Source organism: Lycium barbarum, chromosome 1, assembly GCF_019175385.1.
Source record: "Lycium barbarum isolate Lr01 chromosome 1, ASM1917538v2, whole genome shotgun sequence".
In the NCBI taxonomy this organism is placed as follows: Eukaryota; Viridiplantae; Streptophyta; class Magnoliopsida; order Solanales; family Solanaceae; genus Lycium; species Lycium barbarum.
The window spans coordinates 46487122-46508157 of NC_083337.1; the positions used below are offsets into that span (position 1 = coordinate 46487122).

At 37.1% G+C, this 21036-nt stretch overlaps 2 protein-coding genes across 2 annotated transcripts; one reads left to right on the plus strand and one right to left on the minus strand.

Moving 5' to 3' along the window:
- Window positions 1-5872: 5872 nt before the first annotated feature.
- LOC132611697 (uncharacterized) lies at window positions 5873-6412 on the minus strand. Its single transcript, XM_060326086.1, has one exon. It carries the CDS (start codon window positions 6410-6412, stop codon window positions 5873-5875), a length of 540 nt encoding a protein of 179 aa, XP_060182069.1.
- A 91-nt stretch (window positions 6413-6503) lies between these two features.
- On the plus strand, window positions 6504-16966 carry LOC132611705 (berberine bridge enzyme-like 28). Its single transcript, XM_060326091.1, has 2 exons — window positions 6504-6528; window positions 16214-16966. The coding sequence occupies exons 1-2, from the start codon at window positions 6504-6506 to the stop codon at window positions 16912-16914; spliced, it is 726 nt and encodes a 241-aa protein (XP_060182074.1). The 3' UTR covers window positions 16915-16966.
- Window positions 16967-21036: the final 4070 nt, after the last annotated feature.

Sequence of the window (21036 nt, forward strand, 5' to 3'; positions counted from 1 at the left end):
GGTACCCCCGACAGGAGCATGTGTTCTCTCTGGAACCGGGTGACAAAGTCCTAAAGACGTTCTGACTCCCCTTGTGCGATGCGAAAGATGTCTGCCTTCCAGGTTTTTTCTTCTCTTACCTCCAAAGAGTACCACATTAGAGTCCCCTATGCGAGGGTCTCACCAAACTTTTTGATCAATACTAATTCAATTTCCTTTTCCTTCAAGTCATTCAATTTAACCGCCATAGTGTACGCCAAGATATGTTCTTGCAGGTATGTAGTCCCGTCATATTTGAGAATGTCAGGCATCTTGAGTCTCTTCGGGATCAACTCCGGAGCGGCCTCAAGCTTATATGCTCGCTGGACGTATCTTTTTGCGTCTAGGCCTTCTAGTGATCTCTCTCATGAACCGTATGATCTGTGCTTGGAATGGATCCTCCGGGACAGACTCACTGCCCGATACCTCTCCGTTCATTCCCACTATTTGTCTGCTGCCGGTGGCCGTATTACCATCGTTTGGAGTCTGAGGCATTGCGCCGGGAGCTACAACCCTATCCTGAGAAATGGAAACGAGAGAAGAGATGACTTGCCTGAACTGTTCCATTTCCATCCTTATGGTGTGGCCCTGCTTCCTAAGGATCTGCATCTACTCCTCAAGAATTTCATCGGTGGGAGTTTCTTCTTCGGTGTCGTGGCGTTCTTGCCTCCCTCATGTCTATGTTGCCTCGTTGGTGTTCTAAGGCTGCAGATCTATTGCAGGATCTCAGAGGGGTAGACCGTCCGGTCCAAGTTGATCGTTGTTCGTGGTCTTTCAAGTGTTGGTGTTGTTGTTTGCTACTGTCATACCTGTGACTAACACTGAGGCAAAAATGGAATTCACGAAGAGTTAATAAAACAAGCAAAGGTAACTGTGGCTACCACAACTATACTAACCCCATGGTGGGCGCCAAACTGTTTACCCGGAAAACGATTCAATTGAATTTGTGTTCGTGGTCAAGGACACGTGGTTCAAAATGACCAGTAAAGTAATGTGATATGCAATAAGGATTAATCTAAATGAAATATAATCAAAGTAGGCTTAATAATAGCATGAGCCTCGGTGAAGCCTGGTGCTTATTCTTCCGGCCAAGCTTGTTATCAGAATCGAAATAAAGTAAAGAAGAACTTAAAAACGGTGCAATTGTGTAATGTATGTTGTTTATTACTCTTGGATTTCGTGTTCTTTACAATGGAATGACAAGCCTTATTTATACATAGGATATGGGGTACACATTCCATGAATTGTGCCCCTACTAATAATGTGTATTAATACCATAATAATGATAGGCAATTAAGCTGAAAATAAAGCTTATAAATGCTCCGTGGAAGGCGTGGAGCCTAATATGTAATGATTAACCATTTGTCTCTCTTCCAGAGCTATTCCAACGGCCTCCAGGACCTATTTGTATCTCCGGTATCACCAGGCTTCCTCCGGGAGTACTTCAAGCTGACTCATACTTGGATTAGGACTCTTGCCACGTGTCATCATAGTACAGGTCCACTTGTATTATACGAATTTAGCCCAATACATCCTTCCCCTCAATTCATAAAATAGATAATTGATAATTTTGAGAAGAAGTTATTTTTCTACAAGAAAGCAGAGAAATATTTGGTATTTGCTCCCTTTTCTCCAACATTTCTAAATGTGAACATTACAAGAGACGAGCTTTAAGAGAAAATGAACCTTAATTGCCATTTCTCTTATTAACTAAGCTATAGTGTTTTCTCCTTAGCAATTGTAAGATCACTACTTATGTAGGTATAATTTGTAAGAGAACACACTTCTAATTATAATGAAGATAATGGAATGGTGGTCCATTATTTTTGGTATTGCTATTATTGTCTCGCTTTATGTTTTTATCAAAATTGGGCTCTTTACAAGTTCTACTCGTGATCTTTACGAGACTTTAATCGATGCATCTAATTTTTTTTCTATGTAGTTAGACATCAATTGCAACTTTTTAAAAACAAGGTACACATATTCAGAAAGTACATAAAAGTACTAATATTTTATATCAATCATAATGTTAATGTAGGAAATATTTTCCGTGTTTCCTTTCATTCCTTGACTTGGTTTATATACAAAATATGCTAACCTAAAATAGGAGATTACAAAATATTCTAACCTAAAATAGGAGATTACAAAATATTCTAACTAATATTTACATAATCTATCACACCCCCGCAGTCGAAACGGGAGGTTTACGAACGCTGAGACTGTCCCGAAAATCTTCAAATAAGACTTGTGGTAGTATCTTGGTGAAAATATCGGCAATCTGATAACGGGATGGAACATGAAGGACACGAACCTGTCCTCCCGCAACCTTCTCGCGAATAAAGTGGATGTCCATTTCAATGTGCTTGGTGCGCTGATGTTGCACTAGATTTCCTGAAAGATAAATGGCACTCACATTGTCACAATACACCATAATAGCCTTATGAATAGGACAATGTAATTCCAACAGAAGATTGCGAATCCAGTATGACTCGGAGACAACATTAGCAACCTCCCTATACTCCGCCTCAGCACTTGAACGAGAGAGGGTAGGTTGGTGTTTCGAAGACCAAGATATCAAGTTATCTCCAAGGAAGACACAATAACCAGACGTTGACCGACGTTTGTCAGGGCAGCCCCCCCCCCCCCCCCCCAATCCGCATCAGTATAGGAAAGGAGGTCAGTAACGCAGGATGGATAAATATGCAAACCATAATTAAGTGTACCCTGAATGTAACGGATGATGCGCTTAAGAGCATGCATATGAACCTCTCTCGGAGCATGCATGTGTAAGCATACCTGTTGAACTGCATAAGAAATATCCGGCCTCGTGAAGGTAAGATACTGAAGTGCACCTGCGAGACTGCGATAGTGAGTAGGGTCATCATAAGGCGCACAAGATGTGCTGCTCACCTTCGGTTTAGTATCAACCGGAGTAGAAGTAGCCTTATAAGAAGACATCCCAACTCGATCAATGATTTCTTCGGCATACTTGCATTGTGAAAGAAACATGCCATCCTTATGGCGAGTGACATGAATGCCAAGGAAATAATTCAAAGGACCCAGATCCTTCATAGCAAATTCCGAGGCAAGGAGAGCCATAATGGAGCATCGGAGAGAATCTGAGGAAGCAGTAAGAATAATATCATCAACATAAAGTAAAATGTATGCCATATCGGACCCCTTTTTGTAGATGAACAAAGAATTGTCAGATCTGCTGTTTGAAAAACCAAGAGAAGAGACATAATCTGCAAAATGCTTGTACCATGCCCTCAGGGCCTACTTAAGTCCATATAAGGACTTACGCAGTAAACATACATAATTCGGATGAGTGGGATCTCTGAAACCCAGAGGTTGATGCATATACACTATTTCCTTGAGCTCACCGTGTAAGAAAGCATTCTTGATATCTAGCTGATGAATAAGCCACTTCTTTGATAATGAAAGGCTGAGAACAGTACGGATCGTAGCCGGCTTGACCACCGGACTGAAGGTCTCACCACAATCAATGCCAACCTGTTGAGTCTTTCCATCACCGACAAGACGGGCTTTATGCCTCTCAAAATCTCCATTAGACTTTTCTTTATGAGTGAAAATCCACATAGAACGAATAACATTCACATTAGGCGGACGGGACACCAACGCCTACGTCTTATTTTTAATAAGAGCATCAAATTCATCATCCATAGCCATTTTCCAATTCGGGTCACGAAGGGCAGTCACAGGGTTACGAGGGAGAGGGGATTTCGTAACCATGGTATTCAAGTTAAACGTATGTTTTGGCTTAAAAATACAATTTTGACTCCGAGTCACCATTCGGGTCGGATTGGTAGAGTGGAGCGGCTGGGGTGATGTTTGTGTGGGTATGGGAGACGGAGGGGGTAGGGCGGCAGGGGAGGCGGCTGGCCCATACGCCGCTAATGGAGGGGAGGCGGCAGGACTTGGCACGGTGGGAGGGGGTGTAGTCAGCTGGGTCACGGGTGCAGCGGGGGATGGGCTGGGCTGGGCCGAGTATCCAGATCAGTGGCCATATGATGCAACCAAAATGGGGAAATCCCATCATCCAAAAAATCATAAGTAGTTACAGTGGGAGAATGTAAATTGGAAAATGGGAAAACATTCTCATCAAAAATCACGTGACGACAAATAATGATTTTGTTGGACGATAAATCATAACACTTATACCATCTATGATTCGTAGGATACCCCAAAAATACACACGGTGTAGACCGGGCTTGCAATTTGTGGATAGTCGGAGAAGGAAAGAGGGGATAACATAAACACCCAAAAACCCGAAGATGAGAGTAAGATGACTTTCTTTGGTATAGCACTTGAAGAGGAGAGACATGACCCAATAATTTGCTTGGTAAAATATTAAGAAGATATGTTGCTATTTGTAGGGCATGATGCCAAAACGAAGGGGGAAGAGAGGCATGAGCAAGGAGAGTCACAGTGATATTATTAATAGATCGGATTTTTCTTTCGGCTTTCCCATTTGTGATGACATATATGGACAAGAAAGACGAAAGGACATCCCATTAGACTCACAAAATTTCCCGAATTGTCCATTATCATATTCCCTCCCATTATCACATTGGACATTTTTAATATGACGTTCAATTTGGGTATGAATGTGGGCTTTTAAAGCTAAGAATTTTGCATAAACATCGGATTTCTTAGCTAAAGGAAAAGTCCATAAAAACTTCAAAAAAAGTACATAATACCGATGACCCAATGAACTTAACACGGGAAAGGTCCACAAATCACTATGAATAATATCGAATGGCATCAAAGTTTCGGAAATAGAAGAATCAAACGGCAACTTAACATGTTTACCAAGAACGCAAGAACGACAAATACTAGAATGACTAGATTTATTACATTCAATGATTTTATTAAGCCTAAGACAATCTAAAATAGAATTTCCCGGGTGACCCAAACGAGCATGCCAAAAAGGAGAGGACAATGCCGCAAAGGTTGATGGAGTGGTGGTTGGATATTTGACGGTGGTGATTGGATGAAGATCTCCCCGACTATCACAACGCATTAGTGCCATCCCCGTCTGAAAATCCTTCACAGAAAACCAATACGGATCAAAATCAACAGACATAGAATTATCAGTAGTAAACTTCTGTACAGAAATTAAATTCTTAATGAGTTTAGGCGCATGTAAGACATTCCGTAAGGATAAAGGGGGGTTTGGGGGAGGCAAAGTAGTATGACCACAACCACGAATTGGAATCGAATGACCATTTCCCACAACAATACCATTATTTTGATTGCTCAAATTAAAATAAGACGAGAGATTACCGTCCGAGGATGTCATATGAGAAGTGGCCCCGGTATCCATGTACCAATTTTGATCGGACGGATTCAAGGTCATGGTGCGCATTACGGACTCGATGTCGGTTGGAACATTCGACCCATGAGGTGCCACTGCTGCCGTGTAGAGCTGCTAGGCTAGAGGAGGGCCCAATATACCCTGCTGCCGCGGCGGGCAGGCGGGGGACGAGCCCAAGAAGTCGTCGGGTACGGGCAGGGGGGAGGAGCAGCCAACCAGCGAGGCTGCAGTACCCACTGCCAATGACCAAAATGGCCGGCAGTCCACTGCTGGGAAAAGGAGCCCGCTAGCGGCGCACCGCCGCTGCTACGGCCAGAACCACCGCGTTCGCCGGAGGTGAATTTTTCGCCGCCTGAGCCGCGGCCAGAACCACTGTTACGGCCAGTCCCAGAATTTTGGCGGTGGGAATTTTTTGTTTTCCCTCGGCGTGGGCGTGTGTTTTCAGAGGGCAGTGCTGCGTCGTCAACCGCGACTACCATAGCCGAACCAGACCCGTGAGACACCATTGCCGCAAGTTCACGTTCTTCCAACACAAGGGAAGACCGAGCCTCTGTGAATGGGGGGAGGCTTAGCATGGCGAATTTGTGTCCCAGCCCCTTTGTACGCTTCAGTGAGACCCGAAACCAATTGAAGGACAAGGTGTCTATTTGTCACGGGAGCCCCGACATTCTTCAGTTGATCCGCAGGGCTCTTTAGACGTTGACAATAAGCGGAGGCATTGGGAAAATCCTCCATTCGAGTCGTCGGGAATTCTTGTTCGAGAGTCACCGCACGCGAGGTTTGATGATCTTGGAACATATCACGCAAGCGAACCCAAGCATCCATGGCAGTAGCATCTGGTTCAATGATGGTGTTTAACAGATCATTCGAAATTGTCCAATATATCCATTGAAGCATGGTGGCGTCAATGGTCGTCCACAATTCGACTTCCTCGTCAGTTTTGGGAGCCGGCTTCTCCTTACCTTTGGGTGGAGGAATGATGTGATGAAGGACCTTGTGAGAACGAGCATGAATTTTGAAAAGCTCGGCCCATGTTCCGCATTGTGAGTTCTCCATCTCAAGAGTAACAGAGATATGATTCTTGATATTCGAGACCGCGAGGGCCGGGTGGAACGAGGACTTAACCGGAGTGGGTGTTGCATCGGCCATGGCAGATGTAGTGGAGAAAGAAGGTGACGGAAAGAGGAAGAAGAAAGAGGGACTAGGGCGTAGCGGAAGGAGGAAGAAGAAAGAAACCCTAATCTGATACCATGTAGGAAATATTTTCCGTGTTTCCTTTCATTGCTTGACTTGGTTTATATACAAAATATTCTAACCTAAAATAGGAGATTGCAAAATATTCTAACCTAAAATCGGAGATTACAAAATATTCTAACTAATAATTACATAATCCATCAGTTAAGTTTCTTAATATTACCATTGACCAAGCCATTTTGATTGTTTCTTAGTCGTCGTCCATCTATATCTAGCTATTCTTTTGTCATTGTCAATCCAAGTAAAATGTATATGCTAGTGTCAAATGGTCTGACGTGGAACAATGAATGAACTGTTTGGATAAACATGGTGAGATAGATGAATACGTTAAGTTATTGTTGAATTGCATGTAATATTTGGAACATTTGAAAAAAGAGCAGCCCGTGAGGTGGTTAATTATTGTTAAGTAATTTTATCTATATATATATATATATATATATATTTTCCGATATAAAAGAGCGGCCTATGAGGCGTCTGATTGAGTTTTTATTCTTTTATTCATCTCTATTATTTACTCCTCCGTTTTAATTTATTTATCTGGTTTTGACTTGACACGAAGTTTAAACTAAAGATAGATAGAATGTACCAAAATATCATTTGATCATATGATTTTAAACATGCCATGTGGAAAGTTGGAATTAAATAGTTGTCAAAAAGGAAAAGAGGCATTTTTTTTTAAACGGACTAAGAAAAGAAAGTAAGACAAAAAATTAAAACGAAAGGATTAATAGATTTAAGTTTTACACACAAACAATATCAATTTATTTATTTAATATAATATAAATAATATTTGTACGTAATATTTTCTTTGGTAAATTAGGGAATCCACAGCCGCTATTCTTTGGGTGCGCTGAGGATAAACTTCGCTTCTAGTGTAATAGCCCTGAAACCACATATGAGATGTAAACCGCATTAGGCAATCGCCACGCGATGAGCTCAGGATGAGAAGGCAGTTGGTGATGGGAATCGATCACAGGTCTCCCATGTGGAAAACCAGCAGCCAAACCAATTCAGCCATCTTTGCGGGTTCCGTACGTAATATTAGTGTATATAATTCAATCTCTTAATTCCTACCTTTTTGTAGAGTTATTGTGCATGAAATCTGTTATCTAAATACAACAATATTCTTTAATATTTATCCCATTCCAGAGCATTTGCGATGACTTGCAAACATGTAAGAATTACAGTTCAATTATTTCTAGGATGGAAAAGGAGTGACCAAAACAATGATGGTTAATTTGGTCTCTTTCACTAGTGTTGTTTCTTCTGTTAGACATTTGGTTTGTAATCACAAATTTGTACTCTACAATACTGTTTGCCTATAACATATGAGTACGATAATTAGCAACTTTCTAATAATTCTAGGATGGAAAAGGAGTGATCAAAACAATGATGGTTAATTTGATCTCTCTTACTAGTGTTGTTTCTTCCGTTAAACATTTGGGTTGTAATTACAAATTTGTTCTCTACAATACTGTTTGCGTATAACATATAAGTACGATAATTAGCAAATTTCTAAAATTTCAGTTACTTTACCACTTTGGTTCTCTCTTTTCTCTCTAATAATCCCTTCCACATTATATACAAATATTTCTTGTTTGTTTTTCTGATAAGTAGGCAAAAGTGGTAAGTTTACAGAATATATTTATGAATTATCCTTTCGTTGAAGAACTAGTTTATAGTAAAGTAGGGGGAAGATATGGTTTTAGATGTTGACCTATCATATAAGTAAAAATTACAAATGCCCAGGACGGAAAAGGGAAGAGAAAAAAAATTGAAACCATAATTTTTATTTGTTTCATAAACTTTTAAAAGTAAGAACATTGAAATTTTTAAATAGCTAGGGGCAGACGAAAATCTAATTCTCGGAGCATTTATGCAATAAAAAACCAACAAATTATACACGAAGCTTCACAAATTCAAAGAGATGGAAAACATACATCTTTCTTAGGCTTAATGCATATGCGGCCCCCTAAACTTGTCCTTTTTTTTCATTTTGGTACCTCAACTAAGTGTTGTTTCTACTGAACTCCTGAACTTGGTCTCAAGTGTGTCTATCAAACACAATCCAACTTACATACATATATGGTGAGTTTTTTTTTTCAACCTTGCACGTGAATATAAATCGCATCCTACGTGGAATGTATTAAATGTAAACTTTAATGTAAATACATTCCGAGTGTTAGCAAATCTGAGTGTCAATTCAACAATGCGCAGTAGAATATTTTGGGACACATTAACATTAAATTTTACTCTGTTGATAGGCTGGAATGGGACAACCAGGAAGCTCAAGGCAACGAGCAAGCTCAGATTGTATTACATTAGATTTTGCATTAAATACATTCCACGTAGGATGCAATTGACATTCACGCGCAAGACTGAAAAAAGTGAAACTCACCATATATGCTATGTAAGTGGTACTGTGTTTGATCGACACACTTGAGGCCAAGTTCAGGGTTTCAATAGGAACAACACTTAGTTGAAGTGTCAAAATGGAAAAAAGGGACAAGTTTAGGGGGTTGCATATGCATTAAGCCTCTTTCTTAATTCAACACCAACAACATACACAGTGAAATACCACAAAGTGGGTTTTGGAGAGGATAGAATGTACGCTGATCTTACCCTTATCTTGAAAGATAGAGAGGTTGTTTCTGGTAGACCCTTGGCACATGGACAAACTAGTCACAGCCGTACAAAAAAAAAAAGAAATAACGGGAGCGACTAAGTCATGACAAAATACTATAAAAAAACATGATAAAGCAATCTGAAAAAAAAAAAGTGACTACCACAAGTCAATACGATAATCGAAGTACAAAAAATATTAGATAATAGCTGAAATTGAAGGAGAAGAAACTAGCAGAGTAATACCTAAGCCAAATATAACCATTGATCGTTGCAGCCTATCTAAAACTAAAATTGTGAGAATTTTCAAATTTCAGTTGTCAATAAGCAAAGATCATTGACCAGTTAATAAATCCAACGTGTCATCTTTATAAGGGTCAAAGGATTTTAAATACACAACTCTTTACAATAATTTTTGTCTCAGTTCCTCTTTTAAAAAAACAGGAGCATGAACGATGAGATGTTGATGATAATGAAAAAGATAATTGAGGATTTTAAGGAAAAGTTGTTATTCTATTATGTATACATTATACTAATGCATCTCTTCATTTATTTGAAATTACCAGACGGATAAGAAGATAACTATTGAATTTTGCACTATGATCAACTACGTCTACTCCTATATGAAAGCAAGGAGGAATTCTTTTAACTGAAGACAATATATTTTTGCCTTACAAATAAATACTATATAAATATTAGTATCCTTCTTAATTTGTGTAATCCCACAAATTAATTGAACTGCAAACTTTGAACATGTTATGTGTTTATTTCTCAGTCACGACATAGCGGGAGTTTCTGGCACGACGGACATCATCATTTCCCGAATGAATTACGGGCATGTTCTTCTTTTCACACTTAATTGTTATTTATTTGATTAATGGATTATTAGTTAGTGCTAGCAAAAAACCGATACAACTTATTCAAAATGAGGATAAATTATTTTCTTGGTGATCAGGTTAGTTTTATTACCAACACTTTTTAAATTTTAGTGTAAAAAATTAGAAGAATAAGACTTAATAATTTGAGATGAGAAAGTTATTTGAATGAAAATGAGAAAAGCCACATTATGTATAAGATAGTAACTGAAATATTAATAAAGTTAAATATAAAAAATATTGAAAACTTGAAAGAACTCCAAGGAAAAAAACAACAGATTAAAAACATTATTTAAATTCTAAAAAAACAAAGAATTTAAAATATAATTGAAATTCTCATAGAGCAATTTCAATAAGTAAAATTTAAAATTCAAAAGTTTGTATTGATAGAGAAAGAGAAAGAGAAGGAAATAGCGCTTATTGCACATAATAATATAATGAGAATTTATTTAAAATATCGATAGATGTTTTGACAGAATAATAAAAGAACTGCTTCATTAATAATTAGACTTTGGACTAATTAAAAAATCATAATTCAGAATAATATGGTATTACTTTGATTGTGTTAACATAATAAATGAAAAACTAATTAAAATATCATAGAAAATAGAGATGGTGTGAGGGTGCGGATCGTAAGGAGGGAATGAGGTAAGTGGTAGTAGTTGGTGGTTTCTTCTTCTTTGATTTTTTTTTTTTTTTAATTTTTGATAAAGACAATAAAAATCATTCAAACAAAAAACTATCCGTAAATCTAATTAGAGATGAGAAAGTTCTCCATTAAGACAAAAAGTTATACTATGTTTCAAGATCGTGAATTGAAATCTTTATACAAAAAGTCAAAAAACCAAAAGATTGAATCTTAAAAATATTCAAGAAACAAAATAAATAAAAAATAATTATTGTTTATTAGGTAATTTCAATAATTGAAATTTAAACTCAAAATTATATTAAAAATAATCAGCAATAAAATTAAAACTGAAACAAAGGAGAGAAATTTTAATTTCTTATTGTATATAATACTAAATAATAATTATTAACTATACCGACAAATTCGATATAAGAGTAATACCTACGCCAAATATAGCCATTAATCGCTGCAGCCTATCTAAACCTAAAATTGTGAAAATTTTCAAATTTCAGTTGTCAATAAGAAAAGATGATTGACCAATTAATAAACCCAACATGTCATCTTTATAGGGGTCTAAAGGATTTTAAATACGCAACTCTTTACAATAATTTTTATCCCAGTTCCTCTTTTAAAAAAATATAAAAACAAAAAAATCCGCCTTAATTCGATTTCAGAAAGTAATGATATTATAGGACTAAGATATTTTTTCTTGAAGATTCTTATGCTACTCTTCAAAGGAAATAATAAAAACTTATAGTTTTATGTAAAGATGAGGTTTCTTTATGCTTGATTTCATCTGATATTGCTGAATAAACTTTCAAAAACCAAATATCCTGTTTGGACAGGTTTTTGGTTTGTCTTGAAATATATATATATATATATATCTTCTCTTTTGAAAACAATTTTGTGTTTGAATAGTTTTCCAAAGATAGTTATTTCAAAGAATGAAAATATAATTAAACACCTGTTTGAATTTCCAAAAAGATTTTGGAGTTATTTTCTAAAAACAATGTTAGATTTGTTTTTCAGATAAAACAAAACGATAGTTTGCATATTTTTTAAACTTCAGTGTGTATTGTTGGGAAGAAAAAGCAATAATCAAATTGCACGACGAGGTAACAGCGGAAGAATTACCCAAGTCGAAACTTCCCACACTATTTGAACCGAGAGAAGACAATAAACACTAGCACAAATGGAAATCTGGGCAGCAGCTATACCAACAATAAAATAGCAAAGCAAGCAAAAATAAATCGAATGGAAGAGACACCAAATTTACGTGGTAAAACCCCTTCAAGGTGAAGAGGAAACATCCACGGGACCCCCGGTCCACAAAAACTCCACTATAAACAACAAAAGTTACAACAATGTCCTCCAAATAGCTACAACAACAAAGCCAAGCACAGAGCAATAATACATAAAAGATAGCACCAAAACTAGCGAAGAAAGGAGAGATATCACCCCAAAAATGAGCTACTGTTCGTACTCGAAAATTGGAGCTACAGATCACAAAATCCAATCTCCTCCGTTGCAATCGAAGAACCAGATGTTTAGAACCCCCAGTTCAAATTGCCGCATGATCCAACGGTTAACAAATCGGAAAACGTAATTTAAACCGGACTTCTGTAGCAGAAAATTTCTGGACGAAAATCTGCTTTCTCTCTCACGTTTTTCTCTCTCTATATGGCTGCTATGAATTCACTCTTGTGTTCTCAAAATAAGACCTAAATTGATCCTATATATAGAGGAAATTTTAGGCAAAATTGTCCTGGTCCAAATTGGATTGGGTTTTATTAATCTGATTCCACATAGGAAGGGAAAACCTAAAAACCTAACAATTCTCCCCCTCCCGACTATGTGGAGGAAACCGCTATCCCGGCGATCAAGCAACAACACTCTAAATCTAGACTTGTAACCAAGCCCAGAACAACCTGAATGGATAACATCTTCACAACTGGAGAAAAGATTTCATCAAAATCAACTCCCTTCTTCTGATTAAAGCCCTTGACAACCAATCTAGTCTTGTATTGTGGAACTGGGTTACCATCATCATGTTTCACCCTAAAAACCCACCTGTTTTTCAAAGCTTTTCTGTCTCTAGGAAGCTAACCCAATCAAATGTATTATTATCATGCAAGGATTTAATCTCATCTTGCATAGCATCAAACCACCTTTCGTTTTTTTCACTATCCATGGCCTCATCAAAACTTTCAGGTTCTCCCCCATCAGTCAAGAGTACAAACTCATTGGGAGAATAACGAGATGAAGGTACTTTCTCTCTAATAGATCTTCTGAGAGAACTCTCTGGAACATCAATAGCAACTGGTTGTTGGCCAACCACATCATCTTCCACTGGAGCATCAACAACATCATGCTAGTCATTCTGAACATGATCACTATCTTCATCATAAACTTGATCTTCATTATTTTGAAGATTTTCTTCAGGTGCAATAGTCACAGGAACTGGGTCAACATCAACTAAGCTTTTATGGCTCTGAGAATCAACCTTCTCAGCTTTGTCCAAATCTTCAATTGTCTGGTCTTCAAAGAACACGACATCACGACTTCTAACAAGTTTCTTCTCAACTGGATCATAGAAACGATAGCCAAATTCGTCTTGACCATAACCAATGAAGATACATTGCCTAGTTTTAACTTCCAGCTTTGACCTCTCATCCTTAGGAACATGCACAAAGGCCTTACACCCGAAGACTCTCAGATGAGCATAAGAGACATCCTTACCAAACCAAACTCTGTCAGGGACATCACCATCCAAAGCAATAGTAGGAGATAAATTGATAACATAAGCAACAGTATTAAGTGCTTCTGCCCAAAATGAATCTGGCAGCTTAGCATCTGAAAGCAAGCATCTAACCCTCTCAACTAGAGTTCTGTTCATCCTCTCTGCTAGACCATTTAACTGAGGAGTCTTTGGAGGAGTTTTCTGATGCCGAATACCCTGCTGTCTATAATAATTATCAAAGGGACCAATGTATTCACCACCATTGTCTGAGCGGATGCATTTTAGTTTCTTCCTTGTCTGTCTCTCAACCAAGGCCTGAAAAGTCTTGAACACATCAAGTACTTGATCCTTGGACTTCAAAGAAAATACCCAGAGTTTGCGAGAATGATCATCAATAAAAGTCACAAAGTAAAGTGTACTACCACGAGAGCTTACTTTAAAAGGACCACACAAATCAGAATGTACCAACTGCAGCAAATCCAGCATTCTTGAAGGTGGGTGACTCTGAAAATAAACTTTTTTTTGTTTCTCGGCTAAGTAATAAACATATCTTTTTAACTTTGCTTGTTTCACTCCAGAAAGCAAATTTTTCTTAGCCAAATTATCAATCCCCTTCTCACTCATATGACTCAGCCTTCTATGCCATAATTCTGATGAAGTATCATTCTCCACCAAATTTACTGAGTCACCACAAGTGGAGCCCTGAAATAAGTACAAGTCAGTCATCTTGTAACCTCGAGCCACAACCATTGAACCTTTAAGAAGCTTCCACTGGCCACCACCAATGGTTTGATCATAACCATCATCATCAAGCTTTCCTACAGAAATTAAATTCAGCCGAACATCTGGAGCATGCTTGACATTGTTAAGAACCAACCTCGAACCGTTCTTACTTTTCAAGCAAACTGTGCCAATACCAAGTACCTCAACCTCACTATCATTGCCCATTCGTAAATTTTCAAAATTACCCGGAGTATAAAGAAAATAATTCCTTCTTTGGCGTGACATGAGAAGTGGCACCTGAATCCACAAACCAGGTAGACTCATCACAAACAAGATTGATATCATTTTTACCACAAGCAACAAGAAGATCATTTTCAGCAACAACAGCAACACGATTTTCATTATCGCCTTCTTTCTTTTGCCTTTTCTGGTCACTCTTAAACTTGTAGCAATGTTTCTTGATATGCCCTTTCAAGTGACAATAGTCACATGTAAGATTCTTGTACCTGAAGGATCTTGACTTGCTTCTACTTTTTCCTCTGTCATTCTGACTTCTGAAGTTACTTCTTCCCCTTCTTCAGTAACCAAAACATCGGAGTGTGAAGTTGAAGAAGACGAAGCTTGAGATCTTCTTCTCATCTCTTCATTCAAAACACCACTCTTAGCATATTCCATAGTTACACCATCACTGGGAGCAGAATTAGTCAAAGATACTCGAAGATTTTCCCAAGAGTCTGGCAGAGTATTAAGAAGCCAATGTCCTTGTATTTCTTCATCAAACTTGACACCCATTCCAAACAACTGATCAAGGACACCCTGAAAATCATTGATATGATCAGAAATAGGGCTGCCCTCTTTGTATCTAATATTCATCAATTGTTTCAGTAGGAACAACTTATTATTTCTAGTTTTCGAAGCATAAAGTGTCTCGAGCTTTTCCCACAAGCTTTTAGCATTTATCTCATTCACATTATGATTTCGAACGTTATCTTCAACCCATTGCCTGATATAGCCACAAATCTGTAAGTGCTCAAATTCTCAATCCTCATCTTCAGTAGACTCGGGTTTCTTAGAAGCAAACACAGGTAAATGTAATTTCTTGACAAATAGAAGATCTTTCATCTAGCTTTTCCAAATATGGTAATTAATGTCATTTAAACAAACTATCTTGCTCATATGTGCTTCCATCATTCAAATAGACAATTGACACAACCAAATACAACCACAAGCTCTGATACCACTTTGTTGGGAAGAAACAAGCAATAATAAAATTGCACGACGAGGTAACAACGGAAGAAATACCCAAGTCGAAACTTCCTACACTATTTGAACTAAGAGAAGACAATAACACTAGCACAAATGGAAATCTGGGCAACAGCTATACCAACAATAAAATAGCAAAGCAAGCAAAAATAAATCGAATAGAACAGACACCAAATTTACGTGGTAAACCCCCTTCAAGGTGAAGAGGAAACATCCACGGGACCTCCGGCCCACAAAAACTCCACTATAAACAACAAGAGTTACAGCAATGTTCTCCAAATGGCTACAACAACAAAGCCAAGCACGGAGCAACAATACATAAAAGATAGCACCAAAACTAGCGAAGAAAGGAGAGAAATCACCCAAAAAATGAGCTACTGTTCGTACTCGAAAACTGGAGCTACAGACCAGAAAATCCGATCTCCACCGTTGCAACCGAAGAACCAGATGTTGAGAACCCCCAGTTAAAATTTCAGCACGATCTAACGGTTAACGAATTGGAAAATGCAATTTAAAGCGGACTGCTGTAGCAGAAAATTTCTGGACGAAAATGTGCTTTCTCTCTCACGTTTTTCTCTCTGCTATGAATTCACTCTTGTGTTCTCAAAATAAGACCTAAATTGATCCTATATATAGAGGAAATTTTGGGCAAAATTGTCCTGGTTCAAATTGGATTGGGTTTTATTAATCCAATTCCACATAGGAAGGGAAAACCCAAAAACCTAACAGTAACAACAAACAAACAATTGTAGCTTCATTCAAATCCATATTCTTCGGTAGAATCAATCGATTACTTTCCATCATGCAAGAAAATTTCTCTGAATTAGGGTTGAAAAGAGAAGATTGCATTGAAATGAGTTGGATAGAGTCTACATTATACTTTGCAGGATTCCCAAGAGGTGAATCTATTGATGTCTTGCTAAGCAGGGCTCAACTCCCGACACGTTACTTCAAGGCAAAATTAGACTATGTATATCAGCCAATCCCGGAGGGAAGTCTTGAAGGAATCTGCAGATTGTTCTTTGAAGATGAAGCTGAATCAGCACAAGTGATATTGAATCCATATGGTGGGAGGATGGATGAGATTGCATCATATTCTATTCCTTTCCCTCATAGAGCTGGGAATTTATACGAAATCCAACATTTAGTCTATTGGGATGAAGAAGGAGAAGAAGTAGCTGAAAGGCATATAAGGTGGATAAAAAGGCTTTATTCCTACATGACTCCTTTTGTTTCTATGTTTCCAAGAGCTGCTTATATCAACTATAGGGATCTTGATATTGGTGTGAATAACATCAAGGGATATACAATCTATGTGCAACCTAAGGTTTGGGGGATTAAGTATTTCCAGACTAATTTCGATAGATTGGTTCATGTGAAGACTAAGGTGGATCCTTCAAACTTCTTTAGGAATGAACAAAGCATTCCTTCACTTTGTGAAAAACAAAGGTGAAAGGAGTTCTGGCGGAAAGAGGCATCATTATACAAAAATTAATAAGAAAGAATTTATTATTTAATTTTTAAGCACATAGTTACTCTTTTTTAAATGTATAATAAAGGATCATGCATGAGATCATGCCACCTTATATGACTTGTGTAGTAATTTTTGTATGTAATTTTCTTGTTCTTTTAAATTATTGTATTATTGATTGATAACAAAGGTTATTTTAATTATTTTGATTGTTTTATTCATTATAAAATGATTTTGTTTTTTCTCAATATTAAATTATTAGAAATTTATTGAAAAATGACTGCGAGTTCTCGATTTCTTTTACTATAACATTGATTCCATTTGTTTTAAAATTTCGGGAGAAGTCTTTAAGATGTTTGGTGGTTAAATTACATGCTATACTTAAAGCTGTTATTAGTGATAAGGATGCTAAGTTTTTAAGTCACTTTTGGAGGGTTCTTTGGTGAAAGTTGGGAACTAAACTGCTATTTTCTACATCTTGTCACGCGCAAACTGATAGGCAAACAGAAGTAGTTAATTGGACTTTAGGAAATATGTTGAGGGCTGTTTTTAAAGGAAAATTAACGTTTTGGAAAGAACATTTGGCCATGGTAGAGTTTGTCTTACTCTTGACGAGGGTATAATTGGATGACCAAAATTAAAGGAAATATGTTAATTTGATAAGGTGTAGTGACTTACTAAAATTAACTATCATCTTTTATAGTAGCTTACCTAAGATATATTTATACGAAGTCCACTGAAAATGGTCTAGCCTTAATCAAGTACCTACTCTAAATACTTTTGTTTTGTTAAGGTCATTTTATGGATTTTACTGTTAAAATCTCGTGAATTATGAATTGGTCTCTGAATTGGGTGATTTCTTAAAATATCTATAGCTATGATCACAAATCTCTATCGAGAATATTATTTGCTTATTTATTTTAGAAATTAAATTATATAAATTGACAGTATATTAATCAGATTACCCTTCCTTGAAGACTATGCAACGTTAATGTCAAAAGCATGGGAATTAAGAGGAAGGAACATACACTATCCACTAAGATTCTTGAAGTGGGATCCATGGTTCAACACGGATGAGGAGACTATATCAATAGTTATTGCAAGGATTTCTTTCCCTGGATTGCCAACTAATTTGTTTGACAAGGAATCCATGTTTTCCTTAGCGAATGCAGTGAGGAAGCCACTAGTGACAGACAAGGCCACTAATAATCAAACAATACCTAATTTTGCTAAGGTAAAAGTGGAAGTTGAACTTCTTAAAGATCTTCCAATGAGAGTACAGATAAATTATTTAGATGAGGAAACTGGGACAATCAGGTCAAAGTGGCAATTTATACAATATGACAATTTGCCAAAATGTTGTACTCATTATAAACTGCAAGCACACGACATGCTAGGATGTTGGGTTTTACACCCTGAGCACAGACCAGAGAAAGAAGAGCAAAAGGAAGATAAAGAATAAGAGAATAATGGAAAACATAAAATCGAGGATAAAGACATCGCCAGGAGAACATACAGGAAAACGCCAAAGCAAAGAAGTAGGAAGAGGTGCAAGCCACAAAACAGGTCCCAGATAAGAGATAAAAACATGGGCAGAGATATGGGAAACCAAACAATCAAGCATAAAATATTTTTCAAAATAAGAAAGGGAACAACAAACATGATGCTACACCACAGGAGAATACAAGCTCAAAAAATGTTAATAAAAACAAAGAGAGGAACATATATATGGAAGAAAATGCTGCAATGTAGGGATGAGATAAAAACACAAAATTTGGTGGCAAACTAAGCAAGGAAATTCTTACTTTTGGCTAGACAATTGGACAGGACTAGGAGCACTTTACAAACTGATTCCAGCAGTTTTCAAAATGGTCAACACTATGGTATTAATAAATGAAGCGGTGGCTGATGGAAAATGGAAAGAAGATAGAGTAAAGGAACTGTTGCCAGAAACCTTAGCAGATCATATTATCCATAAATTGCATCCACCTAGGCATGAAAAGGAGCTAGACAAATCCTTCTAGAAATCAACATATAGAGAGAAGTTCACACTTGGGTCAGCTTTTAACTTGATCAATCAAAGGTTGGAACCTAATATACTGTACAAGAAGATGTGGGTAAAGTGATTGCCTATCAAAATTTCATTCTTCTTATGGAGATTATGGGAAGAAAAGGTTCCATTGGATGATTTGGTAAAGAGATGGGAAATGCAGTTCCTTTCCAGGTGTTATTGTTGTGACGAACAAAAAATTTAAACGATATCCCATGTGTTTCTACATTCACCAGTAGCTCAATACACCTGGAAGTGCTTTTGCAGATCTATGGACATTAATATTCAAAACCTACAGTTAAATCAGATTTTTAACTTATGGTGGGATGCTCAGGTGAATAATCATATGAAGTATATTTAGAGTGTTCCAGCCATCATAGTGTGGGAAATATGGAAAAGAAGAAATTCCATTAGACATGGAGATAAAATGTCGAGGGTGAAATTGATATATCAAATCATGCATAACATTATTATGTTCATGAAGGTGAGAAGAGGCAATTTCAAACATGCAACTTATAATTGGAATACATTAGTACAAACTCTGCAAGCATATGCCCCACGAACAAAGGTGATTAAAGTGTGTTGGAAGCCACGTGATACTGGTTGGGTAAAGTGCAAAACTGATGGGTCTTTTAGAGGTAATCCTGGAAGAAGATCATAGCGATTTTGTGAAAGAAATGAGGCAGGAGACTTGATAGCTGTTAGGGATAAAGAGACAGATGATCCTAATTGTAATAACACTCAGGCAGAAACTATGGCCATAGTACAAGTTATGAGGTACATGGAGGAGATTTAATATTAGCAGTTTGTAATTGAGACATATTCCCGTCTACTAAAGAATATCATTCTCAAAGTTTGGGAAGTCCCTTGGCGGATAATTGAAATAGTGGAGGAAATCTAGAGGCTAATGATTCATGAAGCAGTTAGGATGATGTATATAATGAGAGAGGGGAATATGATGGCAGATCACCTAGCTAATTTTGCTTTAGATCATAGAGAACTGGCTTCATAATCTTTCCAGTAGATTGAAACTCAAGGGAGGAGATTGATTAATAATGATAAGTTACAACTACCATACTTGAGAATCAGAAATTTCAAGAGATGAAAGGACTTTTCATATTCTCCATGTTCAAATCCGGTCATGGGCAGAGAACATGGAGAATCATTATTATCTAACACTAGTTACTGGTTTTGCAGGTATTATATACATATGCATAAAAAGCAAGCAGAAGTACTTCATGGATAAGTCACAGAACATGAAGGCCATGACAAATTTTTCTGACTTACTCCTATGTGGCATCAAATTAGGGAGCATCAATTGTTAGAAAAGGAACATACTCAACATAGAAATCAGAGCAATATCAGCAACATTGAAGGGAAACAACAAACACATTTCAATGGAAATCACATATACTGCAGCGACAGGCATAAATAATGGATATTGAGGAGAATACATGTTTGTGGGATTATACTGAATTGATGGGAGATTGAGCGATGCGTGGTACTAACACTATCAGGTTCTCATTTCGTAGATCGAAACCCTATTGTTTCAGTATCAACTCAAAATATGTGAACGCACAGTTAAGCTTGATAATTGAACTGTTGCTCCAAAACGCACACGTAAGTATACGCGGTCGTACAAATAATATAGGATTGAAGTCCAAATATCGTATCCATAGGGACTTATGATTAACTTCAAATAATTTATACTAATTCTAATTATCTAAACAAGAAATAAAATACAAAGTTACATTTATAAACTTTCTAAAAATAAAAGAAAACAGACTAATGAACTTCAGCAGAGAAAGTGTGGAGTTTTATCAGAGAAGAGAAAGATTTAGGGCTATGACCACTAACAATCCAGTTGAGTCTTCTAATCATTCTACCTATTTATTTCCTGGGTTACTAGTTGATGGTTTGATAATTACTTTATGAGTATCTGTTGAATTGCCCACAAGTCTATGCAAGTTACTCTAACGTCTATATCTCTATGATCGTCAGAAAATAACAAGAACACATTTAAATCTTCGTATTCAATTAAGCGAGGCTAAAGA

Excerpts from the sequence above, each read along its gene's own strand:
- LOC132611697 (XM_060326086.1), bottom strand. The coding sequence starts at position 6,412 with ATGGAGAACTCACAATGCGGAACATGGGCCGAGCTTTTCAAAATTCAT.
- LOC132611705 (XM_060326091.1), top strand. The coding sequence starts at position 6,504 with ATGGCAGATGTAGTGGAGAAAGAAG. Across the intron at positions 6,529-16,213 it reads AGATGTAGTGGAGAAAGAAG|CTTCATTCAAATCCATATTC; the intron begins GTGACGGAAAGA and ends AAACAATTGTAG.